Source organism: Antechinus flavipes, chromosome 1, assembly GCF_016432865.1.
Source record: "Antechinus flavipes isolate AdamAnt ecotype Samford, QLD, Australia chromosome 1, AdamAnt_v2, whole genome shotgun sequence".
In the NCBI taxonomy this organism is placed as follows: Eukaryota; Metazoa; Chordata; class Mammalia; order Dasyuromorphia; family Dasyuridae; genus Antechinus; species Antechinus flavipes.
The window spans coordinates 222,491,658-222,512,679 of NC_067398.1; the positions used below are offsets into that span (position 1 = coordinate 222,491,658).

At 33.8% G+C, this 21,022-nt stretch overlaps 1 protein-coding gene across 1 annotated transcript in view; it reads right to left on the bottom strand.

Moving 5' to 3' along the window:
* The window catches only part of LRRC2 (leucine rich repeat containing 2), a 193,424-nt gene that overhangs the window by 87,703 nt on the left and 84,699 nt on the right, over window positions 1–21,022 (bottom strand). The window contains exon 4 of the mRNA XM_051996718.1: window positions 17,660–17,816. Within this exon, the coding sequence (XP_051852678.1) occupies window positions 17,660–17,816 (157 nt within the window). The remainder of the gene's footprint in view (window positions 1–17,659; window positions 17,817–21,022) is intronic.

The window sequence follows — 21,022 nt, forward strand, 5'->3', positions numbered from 1 at the left end:
TTTTCATCACAAATCATTCAGCATAAGCATTTTATCTTTGTATTGTTGAGAAAAGCAAAATCATTCACAGCTGATCTTCCCACAACATTTCTATTACTTTGTACACACTTTGTTTGAGTTCATGGAGGACTTTCTCAAGTTTTTCTGAGAACATTCTGCTCATTATTTCCCATAGAACAATAATATTCCATTATACTCACAGATCCCAATATATTCAGCCATTCCCCAATTGAAAGGCATCCCTTCAATTTCTAATTTTTACCCTGAGAAGAGAGCTGCTATACATATAAAAATATCTTTGAGGATTCATGCCTGGAAGTGGATTGTTAGGTTAAAGGATACACATGATTTTATATCCCTTGGGCACAGATCATATCTTTTGATGCTGTTAGATTTTGTTACCGTGTTTCCCCGATAATAAGACACTGTCTTATTATTTTTTTGGACAGAAAAACACCAGAGGGCTTATTTTCAGGGGAGGGCTTATTTTAATCAAATCACTGGGGAAGAACAGGATGATGCGCTCACTGCTGCAGCTCTGATTGGATGCAGCTCAGAGCACGGAGTGTGTTTCACCCAGGGGGGAGACGGTGCATACAGAGGGTACTGTAATGTAGCGTGTGTAGCACAGGGGATCACCGTCACTAGAGTAGCAATCTCAATAGGGCTTATTTTCGGGGGAGGGCTTATTTTAGAGGAATCTTACACAGTAAGGAGAGGACTTATATTCAGGATAGGTCTTATTATCAGGGAAACACAGGTAAGTAGGAGAATGGTAAGATTGGACCTAAGTTTTAGGGAAATCATTTTCCTGGCTGAATGATTAAGTGAACAGAAACCTGAGCCGGGCAAAACCATCAACAGGCTATTGTAATAATGAAGCATAAGGTGATGAGGATTTGCAGTGTCAAGATGGTAGTAATGTCCAAAAAGATAAGGGAGAATGCATGAATGATGATGCAGAAGTCAATGCTATAGTCCTTGACAACTGCTTGGATGTGGTAGGTAAGGATAGTGAGGAATTCAGGATGACTTGTAGCTTGTAAGGCTGAGGAACGGGGAGGATGTTATTGACGACCACAATAATAGGGAATGTAGGAGGCAGGGAAAATTTAAGGGAAAGAAGCAAGCAGAGTAAAATACAGTGCGTATTATTAGAGAGGCATGAGGAATATCAACTCTGAAGATAAAGGACTAAAGAATTATAGAGTTTATGCAACTTCTATTAACTCTGAAAATACCAAAGACCTCACATAGGTTATCACAACCATTATTAACTTTAAAAAATCAAAATAAAATAAAAGCAAAGAGCTAAGGAAGATGAATCTTCCTGATTCCAAACCTGGCATTCTATTCATTGTATCACTATGACTGCCTTTGGAATACTCATTCTTAAAAACTACAGAAATAAAAACACTATAAAAGAGCAAAATAAAAACACAACAAAAGTTTCATCTGGTCAGTGTCACATGTTCTGAGTTAACATAGTGTCATTAGAAGTTACACCTGTGACCATTGCTTTCACAAAATTAAAGCATATAAAAATTACCTGAAATCTCATCATCATGTCTATTTGGGATAGTCAACATCTCCAATCCTTCAGATTTCTTTCCCTTCTGTTTCAGGTCTGGAGGAAGGAGAACTAAACTCCTACCAAAGCTTTCCTTTTTTTTTTTTTTTTTTTTTTTGGCTGAGGAAATTGGGATTAAGTGACTTGTCCCGGGTCACAGCTAGGAAGTGTTAAGTGTCTGAGATCACATTTGAATTTAGAGCCCCCTGACTTCAGGGCTGGTGCTCTATCCACTGCACCAACTAGTTGCCCCAATTGTCAATTTCTTATTCAAAATAACTTATCCACCACCACCCCTCCTTCCAATTCATTGTCCATATTGGAAATTCCACTTAAGAGATGACTGCATGAAAGGAAGCAGGTAATTCAGATTTCTTTCTTTCTTTTTCTTTTCTTTTTTTTTCTTTTATTTATTTATTTTTGCTGAGGCAATTGGTATTAAGTGACTTGCCTAAGGTCACACAGCTAGGAAGTGTTAAGTGTCTGAAGCCAAATTTGAACTCAGGTCCTGCTGACTTCAGGGCTGGAGCTCATTACACCACCTAGCTGCCACCTAGCTGCCTCTTCACCACCCCTTCCCCTCCCCACCAAACAAAATCTTTCCTTCGTAAAAATCTAGGGTCTGAATTTCCCAGGCAACTCACTACTTTCTAGCAGCAGCTCTGAGTGGTTTGGACCCCACAGAACAACATGCCCACCTAGCCTTGAGCTCTATGGTGGTCGTTGCCCCTCCCCACTTTCAGTTTCTTTTGGTATTGTCTTCTCCCATAGATTATAAGCAACTTGGGGACAAGAACTCTTTTGTCTTTTTTATAATCTCTAGCATTACTCCTGATACATAATAAGTACTTAATAAATGTTTATTTGTATTGCATTGTATTGTATTGTGCCATCTTGTTTGTTGTTTTGTATATAAGCATACATATACACACATATACATAAATTTGTTCTTCAGCAATTTTTTTAAAATAATAGTAATCAGATTTGTGGGCAAGGATGGCTTATATTTATAACAATATGGAAAATCTGAACTATTATTCTAAATGTGTATGAGAAAGAGATAGACAGACAGATAGAGACAGACAGAGACAGAGAGAAAGTGAAAGGGAGAGAGAGAGAGAGAGAGAGAGAGAGAGAGAGAGAGAGAAAGAGAGAGAGAGAAAGAAACAGAGAGAGAGAGAGACAGAGACCTTGAGACAGAGAGAAAGAGAGGGACAGAGACAGAGAGAGACAGAGAGGGAGAGAGACAGAAAGTGAGACAGAAAGAGAGAGGGAGAGAGAGACAGAGAGAGACACAGAGAGAAAGACAGAGACCGTGTGAGACAGAGAGAAAGAGACAGAGAGACAGAGACTTAGAGAGAGAAATCAGGCAATTTCTAAGAAGAATTCTTTTTAGTTACCACTATTAAAAGATTATTAATGACCTATGGAACATTCGTGAGAATTCTGTAAATCAAACCCATCTTTCTTCCTGTTAAATCCCAGGCCACTGCAATACTCAGTTTAACCACATTGAATCCCTTCTGTCATCTGTTAGGCATTTAGCAGAAACAGTTTTATGTAAAATTAGGGGAAAATGCTTGCCTTGCAACAGAGGACATTATAAATTGGCAATGCCAGCTTATGAATGTGATTGGTAGGATCAGATTAACTGAGTTTTCTTGGCCTGCACTGGGTAAATCTGTGTTCCATGAAAAGTTTCATTTAACTTCAACAAGGAAAGTAAAGGTTTAGCTCAGATTGTGTGAATATTTCATTCTATTTTCAGGTTTTCCAACACATCAAGATAACTGCATCTATTACAAGAGTAATGTGGCACAATCTATGGAGGCATTTACTCTAATCAGGAGCTTATGTCACATTTATACCTTAGTATAAATACATGTTACAATAGAGTGGGCTGAAAATAAAGTATTTTTTTTAACTCCTACCCACTCAGTGATAGGAATAGAAAGGAATCCTACAAAACAAATTCCCTTTTGAATTGTTTACACATGGGCCATTTTATGCACTCTTCTCAGTAATATTTTTAATCATTACTGCTCTTTCACAATTGTCGCAATTAAATATCATTACATCGGAACTATTTTTTTCTTTCTAACAATCCTAATTAATCCTAAGGATTAATGTTCTTCTTTAATTGTGACTTTGTACTTCTTATCCTTTGAGTTGTTCTCCACTATAGTGTCATCTTTTCCAAATGTTTCTTAATAAGATCTTCGAGTCCCCAGAGCATAACTCTTGCTTTTTCAAGTGACTCAATATCTGACACACAGTCTCTCTCCCCAACCAGATCTCTGCTCTAATATTTGGAAGCCTCAATACACACATTTATATTTCCTCAAACATCATGACCTCATCAATTCCATGAAGAACTTCAGAATTCTGAATTCTGGAAATCCCCTTTCTAATCACATTATTCTATTATTCTATTTGATATAACAGCAGCAAATGCAAATGGAGAAGTTTGCAAAGTGTTTGACTGAATATGTTATCTCAGTTGATCCTCATAACTCAGTTAAGTAAGTGCTATTATTAACCCCATTTTACAGTTGGGAAATTTGAAGCAAATAGAGATTACATGACCTGCTGGAAGTCTCATAGCTGCTAAGTGTTTGAGGCAAGATTAACTAAAGATCTTCCTCACTCCAAGTTTAATATTATATTCATTGTACCAATGAGTTGAATCAATATATCAAAATATTCTCAACATCAAATATCACAATGTCAAAAGTTCAACTTAGGCCTTTGATCCCATCACCTCCTCTCTGTTCTGATAGCATGCTTTTTCAATGCCTTTTCTTCTCTAATTTTTATTTTCTGGTTTATCAACATGTTCCATTCCTGATCTTTCTAAAGTATATGTCTGGCCATCTCTCCCCATTTCCAGCCCATTCAAAAAACTCCAATGACGAAATATTATATCTAGAATTAAATATAGAATCTTCCATCTGGCTTTTCAAGGCCTTCATATAATTTGACTTTTTCCTACTTTTGTGGCTTTCTTATACTTACTCTTTTTCATGTACTCTTTAACTCAGTGACACTAGCCACTTTGCTATTTCTTAAACAAAACACTCCATCTCTAATTTTTATTTTCCTCTCTTGCTGGGAATTCTTTCCCTTCTCATGTCCATTCTTGTCTTCCCTGGCTTCTTTTAGATCTCAGCCAGAAGTCCACTGTGTACAAACATTTTCAAATCCCCCTTAATACTACGCCTTACCTCTGAAACTATCCTCAATTTATCTTATTTATTATTATATTATTATTATATTTTTATATTATATATATTATATTATTATTAAGATATTATTATATCTTATTTACTCATATTTGTCTGCATGTAATCTTCCTCATTAGTACAGTGACTGGCACAAACTATGTGCTTAACAAATACTTGTTTCTTTCCTAGAGTAAGAACTTTTTCTTTGCTTTTCTTATTATCCCTAGTGTTCAGCACAGTGACTGGTGCATAATATGCTTTACAAATATTTGTTGATTTGATGTGACTTGTGTATATATATATATAAATGTTCGGATATACATCACAATTTTTTTTAAATCCTCACTTGATCCTACTATGCTGTAACTTATAAACCCATATTTCTTACTCTTTATAATTCCTCAAAAAAAAAAAAACCTAAACATGTATAATTGCTTATTTTACTTCCTATTTCTTCTGTGAATCTCAATCCCTTTATATCGTACTCCTGTCCACACTAAACTTAAATTTCTCTCTTCAATTCCACATTCTCTTAACATCTAATTTCAAAGGATGTTTCCCATTAAATGGAAAGGATGTGGGAATATGAGGTGCTTGCTTGGCAGCTAAGTGGATGGCAAAAGATTATCTGGACAGAACAGGACAAAGCATGGCTTAGGATGATCAGATAAAGGGACTTGTGTAACACACTCTCCAAACAGAATAGCATAGGCTCTGGAAGGAAGTTCCAAAGCTGAGAGGGTTAAGATCTGCCAGGAGTATTCAGTAGCAGCATAAACAAAAAGGACCACTGCAGTGGTAAGGAAGGTGCAGCAGGAACCAGTAAAGAAAATGGCAAGTAGATAGAATTCTTCTTTTAGATAAGTACTCAAAGACCATTCTGAATAGGTCCTTTGTGACCAATAAACTCCTTGGAATGATTATCCTGAAACTATTGCCTTTCAAGTACTTTGATTTATATGTCTTTAGAAGAGAGATAGAATGATTTGGTTGACTAAGCAATGACCAAGCCATGCACAGAAAGAAGGGCTTGCTATTCTAAGACTTGGTAGTTTGACCTGGCAAAAATATCATTAGACAGAGAATTATGGAACCTGAATTCTGGTCCTGGCTCAACTCTATGATTTTGGCTAAGTGGATTGCTCTCTTAATACCTCAAGTTTTTTATTAGAAAATGAAGATAATAATATTCACCCTAGTTACTTCAAAAAGACAAAATAAAATAATAGATGTAAAAAGGCATTAAAAATTAAAAGACTATAGTAAAAATATGAAGTATTTTTATAACTTGCTTGTCATGTGACTATGACCAAATTTTCCTGAATAAATTTTCCCTCTGTTCCATTTCTTCCAAAGTAAGAATATTATTTTTAACCTACTTCATGAAGTTAATATAAAAGGTAAATCTTAAATGTTATTGTAAGCTAATAAGAATTGTTTAAAACAAATTGATACTTAAAAATAATCATTTGAAGTAGGTGATAGAGCAAGCTAATCTTACCTTCACAAATAAAATTAGTTGGATTAGTTATTAGTAGTAATAATAATAGTAGGTAGCACTTATACAGCACTTTAAGATTTGCAAATCACTTTACAAATATCTCATTTTATTCTCACAACAAATAGGTTCTCTTGTTATCCTCATTTTGCATAAGAGGAAGAGGAGACAGACAGAATTTAAGTATTCTATGATCAACTCTTTTCAGCAATGAGTAGATTCAAGGCAATTCCAATAGACTTGTTATGGAAAGTGCCATCCACATCCAGAGAGAGAACTATGAAGACTGAATGTGGATCAAAATATAGTATTTTCACATTTTTATTATTTTTGTTGTTTGCTTTTTTTCTTTCTCATATTTTTTCCCATTTTATCTGATTTTTTTTTGTGCAATGTGATGAATATGGAAATATGTTTAGATTGTACATGGTTAACCTCTATCATATTGCTTGCTATCTTGGAGAGGAGGAAGAGAAGAGGAGAAAATTTTGCAACACAAGGTTTTGCAAAGGGGAATGTTGAAAATTATCTTTGCATGTATTTGAAAAAAATAAAATACTATTACAAGATAAATAAATAAATAATCTAGTCCCATTCAGATCTAAATCTAGGAGGATAATGTGTAATAGAATGATTATTGAAGTCAGAGAACCTGAGTTCAAAGAATAATTCTCCTAGGCTTTGGGACTCCAGAGGTCATCGAATGGAACGCCTTCATTTTTTCGTCAAATATAAAGGGAGTTCAAGAGACATGTCTATACTCACATAGTGATAATTACTAATGGACATCACTGAGCAAAACTCAAAACTTCTTTTTGCCTCCATTTCTTCATCTATGAAATAAGGGTGTTAACTGTTTCACAGAGTTGTTGAACGTAAGTGATGTTTAAATCGTGTTATAGAAACGTGAGTCTCTTTCTCTGTGTGAGGAGCTACCTCTTGTTCACTGATAAAATTATCTTTGCATGCACAAAAATTTAACTTAAATATTGCTTCAATTTGAGTCTGAGTCATTGCTTTGATGAAACAATATATCTCCTTGGTTTTTTAGGCATTTAATAAATATTTATTGATTGATAGGTTGATTACAAATTATAGATCTCCTATTGCTGATATTTTCATAAGAAAACCAAAAATGACCAGTTTTCTATGTCACTGCCTCAGATACTTTTAAACATTCATCATGTAATAATAATGTTATTTATTACATGTTATATCACGTAATATATATTACATGCATATATAATATACATTACCTAATATCATATATCACATTAAAAATAAGAACTAGCATTTCTAGAACATAAAAATTTGTGAAACACTTTACAAATAGTATCTCATTTTATATTCACAATATTCCTAGAAAATAGGTGCTATTATTATTCCCATTTTACAAAAGAAGAAACTGAAATGAAGTGACTTGTTCAGGAAGTTTTTGAGGCAGGATTTGAACTTGGAGCTTGCTAGTTAGAGGTCTAGCCCTATATGACCTAATTGTCTGTTTTACACTTTACAAGAAAAATATATAACTGTGTTTTCACTTTCTTGACCTTAGAAAGGGTTTTTTTTTTAATTTATACTTAAATTTTGTTCATTTTAAGTGCATCTCCACAAATGAAAAAAGGAACATGAAATGTTTATAGAGTTGGCAGAATGAATTCTATGCCCTGTGTGGGAAGTATATTATAAGTATATATAAGTATAAGTATATATATGACATATATATACTTATATATGTATATATCTAAGTATATATAGATAATATAAGTATATTATCAAGAGTCCTATATGTAAAGTCAGAAAACTTAGGTTTTTGTTGTTGTTGTTGTTATTGTTGTTTGTCTTTTCTCAAAGAGGACCATGACCTCAGGGAGATGATACTATGACATGCAGGTGAGTTGTGTTTAAGTGAGGGAGGACTCGGCAAGGTCACCTGCCTCACTTTCTTTTCCAGAGACTTCTGGGTCCAGTGACCAGGTATAGATCAGGATGACTGGAGATGGTCCTGGATGCAAACTGAGGTTTCATACTGACTCTGTTAATACAAGGATGACTCAAAAAAGTCACTTCACTACTTTGGGCCTCAGTTTCCTCATCTGCAAAAAAGATTGGAGATAACTTGATGATCTTTAAAGTCTTTTTCAACTCTACATCCTATGACTTCAACTACTAATCATTTCATAGCTTAACATAACATGAAGTGATATGAGATATCACATAACCCTAAAAAGAAAAACAGAGAATTGTTGCATCAACATATACTGGTCTTTGATTATTAATTTTATTCACATTTTATTTGTTTTTCATTTTTGCATTTAAATTGGCTGACCAGTAGAGGTAGTGAATTGGAACTCTTTGATAATTGGACTCCAGTTATTATACAATAGCTATTAGATCCAAGGAATACCTCTCTCTACTCCAGTTAAGAATAATCATGTGTTCCATAAGGAAATGGAAGCAAGGTTTCATTGGGGGAAAATAAAACAACACCAACAAAAGTATATGAGATAGAGAAGAAAAACACATGCCTCACCAAGAGGCAGAGAGTAGGAGAGTGATCTACAGAGAAAGAAGGAAAGGAAAAGAATAGTTGTACAAGAGAACTGCCCACTGTTGACATGAAATAAAGCCCCAACTTCTTCAACACTCCAACCTTCCTTTGACTCTTATTAAATGATCTTTTTTCCATTGACAATTCCTTTAGTACTATTATCTCATTCCCTGGAAGTCCAAAGGCTACTTTCTCCTCAAAACATCAAGTTCCCTCCTCTTCAGGGTAATTTCAAATATAGCTTTTTCATTATATTGAGTGTGTCCTGATTTTTTCCCTTTTTTATCTTTTAAAAACAATATTTATTACATGTGATTATTCTCTGGGAGAAGCAGGGAAGGAATTCTGGAGAAAAATTATGATGATATAAAACAGAAAATATCATTAAGAATATTTCTGAAAAAGAGAGACTGGGGTCCTATACAAGTAACACCTTCAAAAAAAGTCTTGGCAAGTATTACTTTCTTGGTTAGCAAAAGATTTAGAGTTCTTGATTGCTGCCTTATCTATTGCAGTCTTGAGGACTTGATAATTACAAGCTTCTGTGTCCAGAAATATTTTTCTTTATTTCATGACTCAAGATTCATGGAGAGCTACCTTTTTTTTTTTTTAGTTGCTCCTTTTATAGAGTACCAGTCCTGAAATCAGTCTGGTCTCAGACTCTTAAAACACTTCCTAGCTGTGTGATCTTAGGCAAGTCACTTAACCCCAATTGCCTCAGCAAAAAAAAAGAAAAAAGAAATTGCTCCTTTTGAGTGCTTGCAATTTCACTTTGGTTCACTTAAGACTCATATTCCAAGACAAATGGTAATTAGTAAGGTAACCTATTAATCTATAATCTAATTAATATATATCTTTATATACTGACATAAATAAATAAATTCAAGGTGTGTCATAATTTGAGAGATCTCCCATTAAAGTATAATGGTTAAAATATTCCATAATGTTTTTCTCCATTTTCTGATACAAACCTTTTCTCCATGATGACAAAGACTGATTACTTTAGGGTCATAACATTTTCTGATTCATACTAACAAAAACTATATAAAATCCTGCATATTCAAGCAGCTTGCTACTATGTGACTTTGCCTTGCATAGCAAATTCTTCAATTGATTTAACAAGATCAGAGAATTATCCTTGATAACTCAGATTCTAAAGTGAACTATAATACTAAACAAAATTTTCTCCTATCACCTAAATTAAATACTCTACCACCTAACTAAATTCTTTGAAGCACAATTTTAACTGTGTTATATTCAAAGGTGGTTGGGGCCAGCCCCAAGTTGTAAGAATTAAATCTTCAATGTGAATATTTATACCTCAAAATTCAGAAATTTCTATAAACCAGGGCTTGATTTATTATTTAATTACCTAAACTTAATAATATATTAATAATGAAAATTAAAATTAAAAAGCATACATTTTTTCTTTCTTTCTGGAAGAATTTAACAATATTTAACAGTAGACCCCTGTTTCATTTTATAAACCTTGTTTGAGTTTAGCAAGAGTGTAATAGAAACTGAAGATATGAAATCATCACTTGACTATAGGCCCAGTAAGTATAGGTTAACAACAAATTCAACAACAACAATAAATAACCAGCATTAATAAAAAGATTTTATGTTTTCAAAGTACTTTATATTCATTATTTCATTTGAGTCTTAAAATATCACTGGATATTTGGGGGCCAGATTGTAGCTACAGACAAAGAAAGCAAGGTCCAATTGAAAAACCTACCAATAAGCAACCTTAATCAACTGATGAATGGATATAGACTTCTTCCTTGGCTTAAATTCATGATCTTACATAAAAGTTCTACCAGAATAATATGGCTGACATGGCACAATGTTGATTCTGTCAGAATAGCCCTATGTCTATCCCATCAAATATAACCATGCATGGCTCAGGGAAGTTATACTTTTAGATAAAGAGAAATAGGAAAGAACTGTTGTTGTTTGTCCTTTGTTCTGGAAGAGGACTATGATATCAGGGAGGTGACACTATGACATGCAAGTGAAGTGGATTTAAGTGAGGGAGGGCTGTGAAAGGTCACCTGCCTCATTTTCCCCTTCAGAGCCTTCTGGGTCCAGTGTCAAGATACAAATGAAGATTACTGAAAATGGCCCAAGATGAAATGGGAGACCTGGGCCTTTATAAGATAAGGTCTTCAACAGGAGGCCTTAATCGGTGATTAAGGTTAGGTAGCGATTGAAATAAAGAATCTCCTCTTTTTCCTCGTCCCAAAAAATCTAAATAAATAAATAAATGAATTCATCTGGGAGAATTGGAACTAATGTGAACTGTTCCTTTATCACAACCTCATTTCCTTACCTACTCCTAAATTTTTTTTTTAACTAAAAAGTACACCCATACATTTTAAATTTTAATCTTCATTATTAATGTTATTAATTCTAGATAATCAATAAATAATAACTAAAGTTAAAGTTAAGACAATTGACAAAAGTACAAATAATTTATCCTGAAGATGTCAATGAACGTTTTGATCAGATTTTTTATTTCATTAACCTCTGTTAATATTTTACAGGGGGAAGAGGTTAGACTAATTAAATTTATTATAAATCAGGTCCATCAATGATACTGCCTGTCTGTCAAAATTGTTTTTGTATGAATAATGCAAACCACATATAGAACTGTAGGATCTAAACCTAGCAGAAGCCTTGGAGATCACCTTTATTTGATAGAGAAGGACCTGAGGCTAAGGAATTTAAATAAATCCCTAGGGTCACAGAAGTAGTGAATTACAGAACTGGGGTATTTTTTCAATGATAAGAAAATCTATTTCACTAATTATTTTTATTAAATTCTAACAAATATATTATTATAGAAATGCTTTCTCCTCCAAGAAAAATGGGAAGAGAGTCAGATGGCAAGAGAGTGAGAATTACTCATAAACATCTTTTGGAAGGAAACAAGGGGAAGTGTTTGATTTCAAAACTTAAAAATGGAAAGGACTAATAGTGCTGCTTGGCTGTACTTGGCTCAGGACCAAATACAATAAAGTCAGGTTCCCCACATTCAGCTCCGTGTGCCCATCTCTCAATTTGGACAGTGCATACCCACTTCCCCGCCAGTCTAGAGGCACTCCAGCACAGACTGCCAGTTGTAATACATTCCAGGCTTCAGGCCTTTTTACAAACACAGGCTCACATTGAGTAGCAAGCACAATGGGACCTTATTATCTCTACTTCTATTTGAAAATTAATGTAGCTTTGTGAAACCGGGAGCATTTAGCCCCAGTGGTCATCTTTGCTTGATCCAAAGCTATTAAAGAGGAATATACTGTATATATAAGAGGGTATACAGACACACAGATAAGATGATCTGGTAAACATTCCCCTCAGGTTGATTTCCTTTAGGAAATAGAGTTTGTTTTCCAAACCTCAAATTGAACATTGACTTGGACAACAAGAGGGGTTACCTCATTAAAGAATGTCTTACTTGTAATACAGGCGCCTGAAGGATTGCAAGGAAAATAGTGTATCCCACTGCTGTGGCTGCCCATTTGTTTGCTTTATTCTATGTTATCAGGGTGGGAGAGAGGAAACTACTGGATACATGAGCTCAATGGAAGAATGATTTCTATGTAAAAGTGAAATTACATTTGAAGCTTTGATTTCCAAAATTAGTTCTTTTCATTTCCTTTCCAAAATGACCATGGAAAGAATTGTAGAGAAATCAGAGAAATAAATTTCTGTCAGTACATTCAGACTTAGCCATCTGTCAAATGTTCTCTTCCCCCAATATAAAACTAAATCAGAGTTTCTTGACCTTTTTTTGTATCATAGATTTTTTGGCAGTCTGGTAAAGTTCTTTTCAGAATAATGTTTTTAAATTGATAAAAATAAATTCATAGGGTTATAAGACATTTATCTGTCTATGATTTATGCATATAAAGCATGTGTGTTGTATCATATACCTATGTGCATATATGTGTGTAGATATATGCACACATATGTATTGTGTACAATATATCATGTATATGTACATATACACACATATGACAGCTAGATGACACAGGGTATCCACTATTAGGCCTGAAGTCAGGAAGGCTCATCATATTGGGCTCAAATCAGGCCTCAGTACTTACTAGCTTTGCAACCCTGGCCAAGTCACTTAAGCCTCTTTGCTTACTTTCCTTATCTGTAAAATAAGCTAGAGTAGAAAATGCCAAACTACTCCAATATCTTTGACCAGAAAATCCCAAACAAAAGTCAAGAAGAGTTGGACACAGCTGAACAACAATATATTAATAAATTCACAGGCCCACTGAAATCTCTTCAGAGATCCCGTAAACAAGGATCATGTTAAAGCCAGGTCAAACTGGCTACAGAAAATCAATTGTTAATTTTTTTTAGCCTGAATATTTACATCTTGGAAATTAGCAAACATTTCAGCTCAAAACTTGATTTATTATCTTATTATCTAGAAGTGAGAAAGTGGTGGAGAAAGCATTGATAATGCAAATGAAACTTTAAAATATATTCTGATTTTCATAGAGTTCTGTTAAATATTTACTATTATACCCTGTCTTAGAGTCTTTGAATCCCAGGTCAAGAATTTCTGTTCTAAACTATTAGTATTCTTTCATTCAGTGGTTGATTTGCTATATCTGCACTGCCCTATCTGTTAGTTAATTACAAGTCCCTCAAATTGAGTAGATCAACCCGACAACAACCTAATTCACACCAAGAGTCAAAAGACTGGAAAGAAATTACGGTTTACTTCTGGATACATTAGGATCCCTTAGCCCAGACACCATTTGTTTTGTCCATTAGAAATGTGGCTCACTTATGTCCTCTTCAGGTAGAAAAATGTTTTGTCTGACCCCACCCCGTGTCTAAAAGCACATTTCTCTCTTAAGTGATTTAAAAAAGACTTTGCAATGGAGAATTAAATGGACATATAGGATAGGGAGGGAATAATTTACAATTTTTAACAATAATTTACAAATGAATAGGTTAATAATTTCACAAATTAAAGAGTTGTATAGGTATCCTGTTCCTGAAAAGCTACCCTACTACATTTGCCTAAAATTTGTTAGCTTCCATCTTTTTAACTTCCTGTCTAAACTGTTATGTCAATTATAGTGCAATTAGTGGGGACTGGTTGGCTGGAGATGCTCTTCTAAGGCCTCTAGAAGATGCTGAATCAGGAAAAAATACTGAGGATTAAAGGTGTTTGGGACATAGGCAAGAACTGAGCAGAGTTTTGCTGGGAAATGTTGATATTAAGACAACACAAAAAATAGTAGATCTATTGAAATTTACTTTATGTCAAGTTGTTAAGAGACCATTCAATTTGCCAGTTTGTCAAATGGTCCTAGAAAATGGTGAGGACCTAGAAAGATCATTGATTGGAACCATCTATTAACCATAGATACCAGTGTCAAGTGAAGAAACTTTGTGAAGAAATACAAAAATCTTTTATAGAACTGAATGGGATCTTATTTGGGGGATTAGACTGGGAAGCTGAATGTCAAAGAAGCATATCTCTAACATCTTAGATATAAAGACCCTCAGAATACAGTGACAACCTATCACACTTGGAAATGATGAAAGCCAATTTGGCACCTCAATTAAGTTCAGATTTAGAAACTGAGGATTGTAGTTCTGATGAAAATGATCTGTTTATCAACCATTCTGGTGTGAATGCAAAAAGCTCAGGAACTACCAATGATCTTGCAATGAAGAGAGCCATATACAGCCCAGACTGTGGGCACTGAGTGTGGATTGCAACATAGTATTTTCACTCTTTTTGGTGTTGTTTGCTTGCATTTTGTTTTATTTCTTATTTTTTCCCTTTTTGAACTGATTTTTCTTGTACAGGAAATAATTGTATAAATATATATATTTATATTGGTTTTAACATATGTAACATATATTGGATTACTTGCCATCTAGAGGAGGGGGTGGGGGAAAGGAGGGGAAAATTTGAAACACAAGGTTTTGCAAGGGTCAATGTTGAAAAATTATCCATGCATATGTTTTGAAAATAAAAAGCTTCAATAAATTTTTTTAAAAGCTCAGAACTAAACATAATGTTCTAGTCTCAAAGAGCTAGAACTAAACAATTAGTAATAAGGCTAATTTATGACATGGTGGGAAAAACCAGGGAAGTAGACACACATACAGCAAGACACTGATACTGTTTGTCTTTGAAATGTATGTATGCCTTGCATAGTTTATGCCACATATGACTAAGCTAACTATTGCTAGTGTCTTGAATGTAGAACAGCTAAATCTGTTTGCTAATGAAGAATAATTTTGTTGTTTGGGATAATTGCATCATGCTATAATATTTTATCCACTCTGGTATTCCACTTCATCAATATGCTACATCTCTGATTAGAGAATGAAGCCATAAACTCCACATTAAGATTTTCTGACTTATTTATTTCAATAACCAGTGATTTTCTCTATGTTAAATAATGGCTCATTTTACTATAGTAAATGTTGCTCAAATCTCGCTGCATATAGCACATACCAGTTCTCTCCTACAAGAAAGAAAACCTGATTTATTTTTGAGTAGGTTTTGACATCTTTCATATCTTGATTTTATATAATATTTTCATCATCTTCCTTATGCTTACCTTATCAATGAAGTCATCAAATATAAATGAATGCATTTTCTTAGTTTGCAAACTCTTAAGATCTCTAATTTATTCATCATCTGCAAGTTATTTTAATACATCTAGCATGTATATAGACCTGTACAGTTTGTAAAATGCTTCACATATATCATCTCATTTGATCCTCATAAATAGCATGTAAATTTGGTACTACTATTCTTATTTCACAGAAATTGAGATTGAGAGGGCAGTGAAGCAACTTGTCCACTGTCACACAACTTGTAAATGTCTGGGACAGGATTTAAATTCAAGTCTTCCTGACTCCAAAACCAGCATTCTATCCACTAGTATATACCTCCAAACAATCTTCATGGTAGCCTCTTTACACAGGATCATCACAAGTATTTCAAGATGAAATGACCAAATATATTTTTATGAAAAAAAATCAACTCTACTTTTTCTGTCTTTCCAAAGAGGCATCCTTACATTTAGCTTTAGTTTCTTTATGTCTTCCTTTTTCACTACTAGGGAGAATTAGTAATGTATATGAGATTTCTCCACAAGATATGAATTCATTGGCCATTACAGGGAAAAATATTATTTTAAGTATTGACAATTAAGTTAATCTCTAGAAATATTTTAAGAACCATAATTCTTAGTTTAGGTTACTTTCTAACTCCCTATTTTCTGTCATTGTCAGTATAGAAATGGCAGGAAATGTATGTTGATATGTAGAATATATTTCTTGAGAGCAAGGACCTTTTTTCCCCTTTACATATTATGAACCTAACACATTGCCTTGTATGTAGTAGGGATTTAAAATAAATATTGAACTTAATTAACTGAATTTATCTGGTTTTTGACCATGGACATATAACTCATCACCACATGTAAACCGTCAGATAGTTAGAATTTCTATACTTCAAAAGCAAACACAATCTATACATAGGTTGGTATATTTCTCTTCTTTTTTCTATCTTCTACCCATAGAGCTTTATAGCCTCAGGCCTTATAAACTTAAGAAACCTAGAAAGAATGGAAATCTAAGGGATAGCCACTAATTAAGGAATAAGCAAAAAATTATTGTATAGAAATGTGATGTAATACTGTTGTGCTCATCTCTTATCAGTTTAACAGCCAACCATAATTCTAAATGTCTAATGATAAAACATGTTGCTCACTTCATGGTAGAAAATTAATGACTCAGAAAGAAAAGTGAGACTATTTGTGGGGAAAACAATTTTGATGGCCTTTATATGTTTATAATGGGTTTTGGTTTTCTTTTGTCAATTAGGGAGAGCCATGGGATAAGAATATAAGAAAGAAAATTCTGGTTGATTAAAACAAATAAAATATTTTAATTTTAAAAATACTATGGTAAGGCTTTTTTTTTTCTTCCCATACTCCATAAAGAAAACTTAAAAAAAAACTTTATGGTTATATAATCTACCTCATCAAATTATTATGAAGAAAAAATATGTAGTCTGAAAAGTTATATGCAAATAATGATAATAACTGGCATTTTATATCATTTAAAATGTTCAACATGATTTATGATTCAAACACTTCATTTCCCATGCTACTCCATTCATTTTGGATCCTTGAATTCTCTAGCAACACTCACTGAGGACTTTGACATCTCTACCATGCCCTATGATAGAAACCTTTTCCTTGAGTCCTCTGTACTTTTTTCAGTTTCCTTTTGTGTATTGTCTTCCTCCATTAGATTGTAAGTCCCTAGAGAACAGAATTTTCTTTTTTAATTTGCATCTCTAGTGCTTAGCACAGTGCCTAGCACATATTAAGTGCTTACTAAATGCTTTTTGACTATTGACTATGTGAATTATTGTATTCAAGTTCCACAACTATCCAGTGAGTTACAGGCCACCAGTATTATTAACCCCATTCTACAAATAGGGTGACAGATTCAAAGAGGTTTAACAATCTGTCTCATAGGTATAAGTGTTGGACATGGGACTTGTTTCCAGGTCTACTTAATTCCATGTCTAGAAATCTGTTTATAATAGAGATTATGCTTAAGTAAAGAATTGGTGTGACCTTCAAATCTCTGAACCAGTATGTATTCATTTCTTATAAACTAAGGAGAAGGACAAGATATAAGTGGATGGTATATCTAAGTATATAAAAGTAGCCTCTATCAAAATAAGATATAACAGAATAATTGTTTGCTCACCCCCTAAGGAGAAGAGTAGTTTAATCACATACCAATTTCAGCAGGAAGATGTGTGATTTGGTTTTTTGGCAAATCCAGAATTCTCATCGCCTGAAAGAGCTGAATATAAGTAGGAATAGTTTGAATCAGGGTATTTTCTATGTGCCATTCTTTTAGATGAGTTTGTTCCTGAAGGGAATCTGGGAGTTCCTAAAATAAAATGAAATTATATGAATCAGAACCATGTGAGGAATTTGGTGCTCATCTATAATACACATATGTATATGCACACATATAAAAATATATAATAGTCAAACAAAACTGTATGTTACCAAAAGAGTTAGGTATTAATTTCCTATCTATGTAGCCACTTGACAAATAAAGCACAAGAGGATCAGAGAGGCCATTTACTTTAGTTTCAAAGATTTGTCCACTTTTTAAAATGCATTGAAGAGACAATAATTTTTTTAAAAATCAGATGAAACTGGTGAAATAGCAAAAAGTAAGAAAAAAATTTGGGGAGAGGAGGAAGGGGGGATGAGGATGAAGAAAGGATAGAGAGATACTGTAAAATCCTTAACTTACATTATAACATTTTCAATGATTTTTATAGCTTTCCCTTAATCATATTCATAAGCTACTAATGAAGTTTTAATAATTTTGCTGCCTTTTTCTCACCACGAGACACTTGATAAATATTCCTATTGGCCAATATAAAAATATCTCCAAACAGAAAGAGGTTGATTTTATAAGGTACAAATAAAAGAAAGAACACTAAAAAGTCCAAGTGATCTGTGCTCTAATTCTAGAAGATGGCTAATTAATTGAAGAATCTAGAACAAATCATTTTATTGGGGAGACCATAGAAACCAAGGAGAGCCACTAATGTTTACTCCAGGGAATCAACCAAAATGACTTATACCACCTCTTTTTCTCCTACTCCCTACATTGGTGAATCACCAGCTGCCTAAATATTAAGCCAGATCCTTTTCCAATTCCTACTTCCCATTGTTTTATCCTGATTCAGCTCAACTGTACCTATTCTATATCTTCCTTTTGCCTCTTCTACTGAGCCTTCTGAGATTCTGTTCCATTATTTATCTTAATTTTATCCTTTTCTTATAAGATTTTTTCCATTTACTCACACTCATAGAGATTTGCCTCTAACCAGATGTGACTAGCTCTATCTACTTCTCTATCATTAACTGCTTTTTATATCCTGCTCCCCAGTATATTCATCCTGGAGGGGAAGTTATTATACATATTCCCCAGTGCCATTTCCAAAATATATCTTTACTGCCATCACTCCAAATCTTCTATATTTTATTCCATTTAAACTTACCACCCAGTCAAGATCCTAGTAACAATTTTTATTGGCTCCCAGAGCAGTTTTCTTGCTTTCATAAGGAATTTAGTATCTCACTTATATTTTTTTTTAACTCCTGTTCTTTTCCTGAGGAACCTCATGTTGATGTCTCTTCTACTCAACCTCAGTTACAGACTGGAAGGGTCACATCCTTGTCTTGTTCATCACCTACAAAGGGATGCACTTCATTGGTCAAAAACTAATTGATTTTTCCCATTTGTCTTAGAGTCTTTCAAACCTTCTTTTCCCTCCTCAGTTTTGTCATACCATTCTTTTCCCTTTCTTCTTTAATAAAGGACCTATTTTGATTGAAAAAACAGATTCTATTCTATATCTTACCCTCATCTCTATATTGTAAAATCTCTTTATATCATTTCTCTCCTTTTCTCCAGTCCCTAGTGAAGTGATGCTTCTCCCCATGAATCTAAATCTACCATTGATTGCACTCCCTAACATTTTCTTCAGCAATTTTTTCTCCTGATTCATTCCCTCTCATTAACCTTCAGTCTCTTCCTATCTACTAATTCCTCTCTATTGTCTAAAATTCTGTCCTGAAATTTTGACTTATAAGATCCTATGTGAATCAGTAATTCCTATATATCTTTCTCCACCTTTTCAGGAAAATCCCTTGAAAAAATTGTATATACTGATTTCTCTTATCCCTCTTATCTCATTCAGTGTTTTAAAACATTCTTCCATCTGACTGTGATCTATCTTTTCATATTTCCTATTGCTGACTTCTCTTAGACTTATTCTTTCTCTTTCGTTCTTGACTTTATTTTTTTCTTCCTCCTCTATCATAATCTGGCTTCTGACCTTATACCTAAACCAAAACCGCTTTCTCCAAGTTACAATTGACATCTTAAATAACAGATATAATGGATTTTTCTCAATCCTCAATCGATCTCAAACTCTCTGCAAACTTTCTCATACTTTTTCCCTAGATTTTCTTCTCTCCTCTCAGATGTTTGTTGTATTGATTGCTCTTGTTTCTTCTTCTATGTATTTTCTCCTCATTCTCCTCATCTGGTTCATCTTCGACTACATATATTCTAACTATTGGTATACTATTTAATACTTTCTTTCATTTTGTTTGTCTCTGTATGTTTCTGTATGTCTCTATCACCTTTCCATCTTTTTCTCTTTGTTTCCCCTTCCTTTCTTCTTCTCCTCTCCTCCTTTCCTCCACCCACCCACCCACACACGAGGAGGGTTGGGGAGAGGAGACAGAGAGAGAGAAAGAAAGAGAGAGAGAGAGAAAGAGAGAGAGAGAGAGAGAGAGAGAGAGAGAGAGAGAGAGGTGCAATTTTTATGGTAAGTAAACCATAACTTAGTTATTATCTCATAATAACATAATAACATTCCATAAACTTAGTTATTATCTCTATGAAAAAGCCAAGATCTATATTTCAGGCCCAAATCTCCCTTTCTTGAGCTTTAATCATACATTTCCAACTGTTATTTTTTACACATTTTAGATTGGAAGTCCCACTGATATCTCAAATTCAGGATATCAAAATTGATATAGGTATCTATACTAGTAAACACATAGCAACTTTAATCTGCATTAATTATATTTAACCATAACTCTCTTTAGTCTAACTATTCAACAAAACATGCTAATCACTGATTTGTAGTATTTGTCAACTTCTGAAGTACAAATGTTAACTTAGCAAATTTAAGAAATTTAAGAATTCTGTTTGGCTGATTTGAGCTGCCTCTCATACATTCCTGTTTTTTTTAACCTTTTCAAACACATTTCTTGAAGACACTAACAAATTTCTAGTCACCCCAGTTTGCAGTTCTGATATTATTCTGTCACTCATCCCATATGTCTAAGCAATTGCCAAATATTTTATTTTCTACCTCCACAATGTGTTTTGTATCTGACATCCTTTCTCTTCTCCTATGATCACAACTCTAGTTCAAGCCTTCATCAGTTCCTGCCTGAACTACTGAAACAAGCTTCCAAAAGTATTGCTCCTAAAATATAATGTCTTTCCTTGTTTCTTCTTATTGAATCAATTATGAAGGTTTTATACAATCTCTA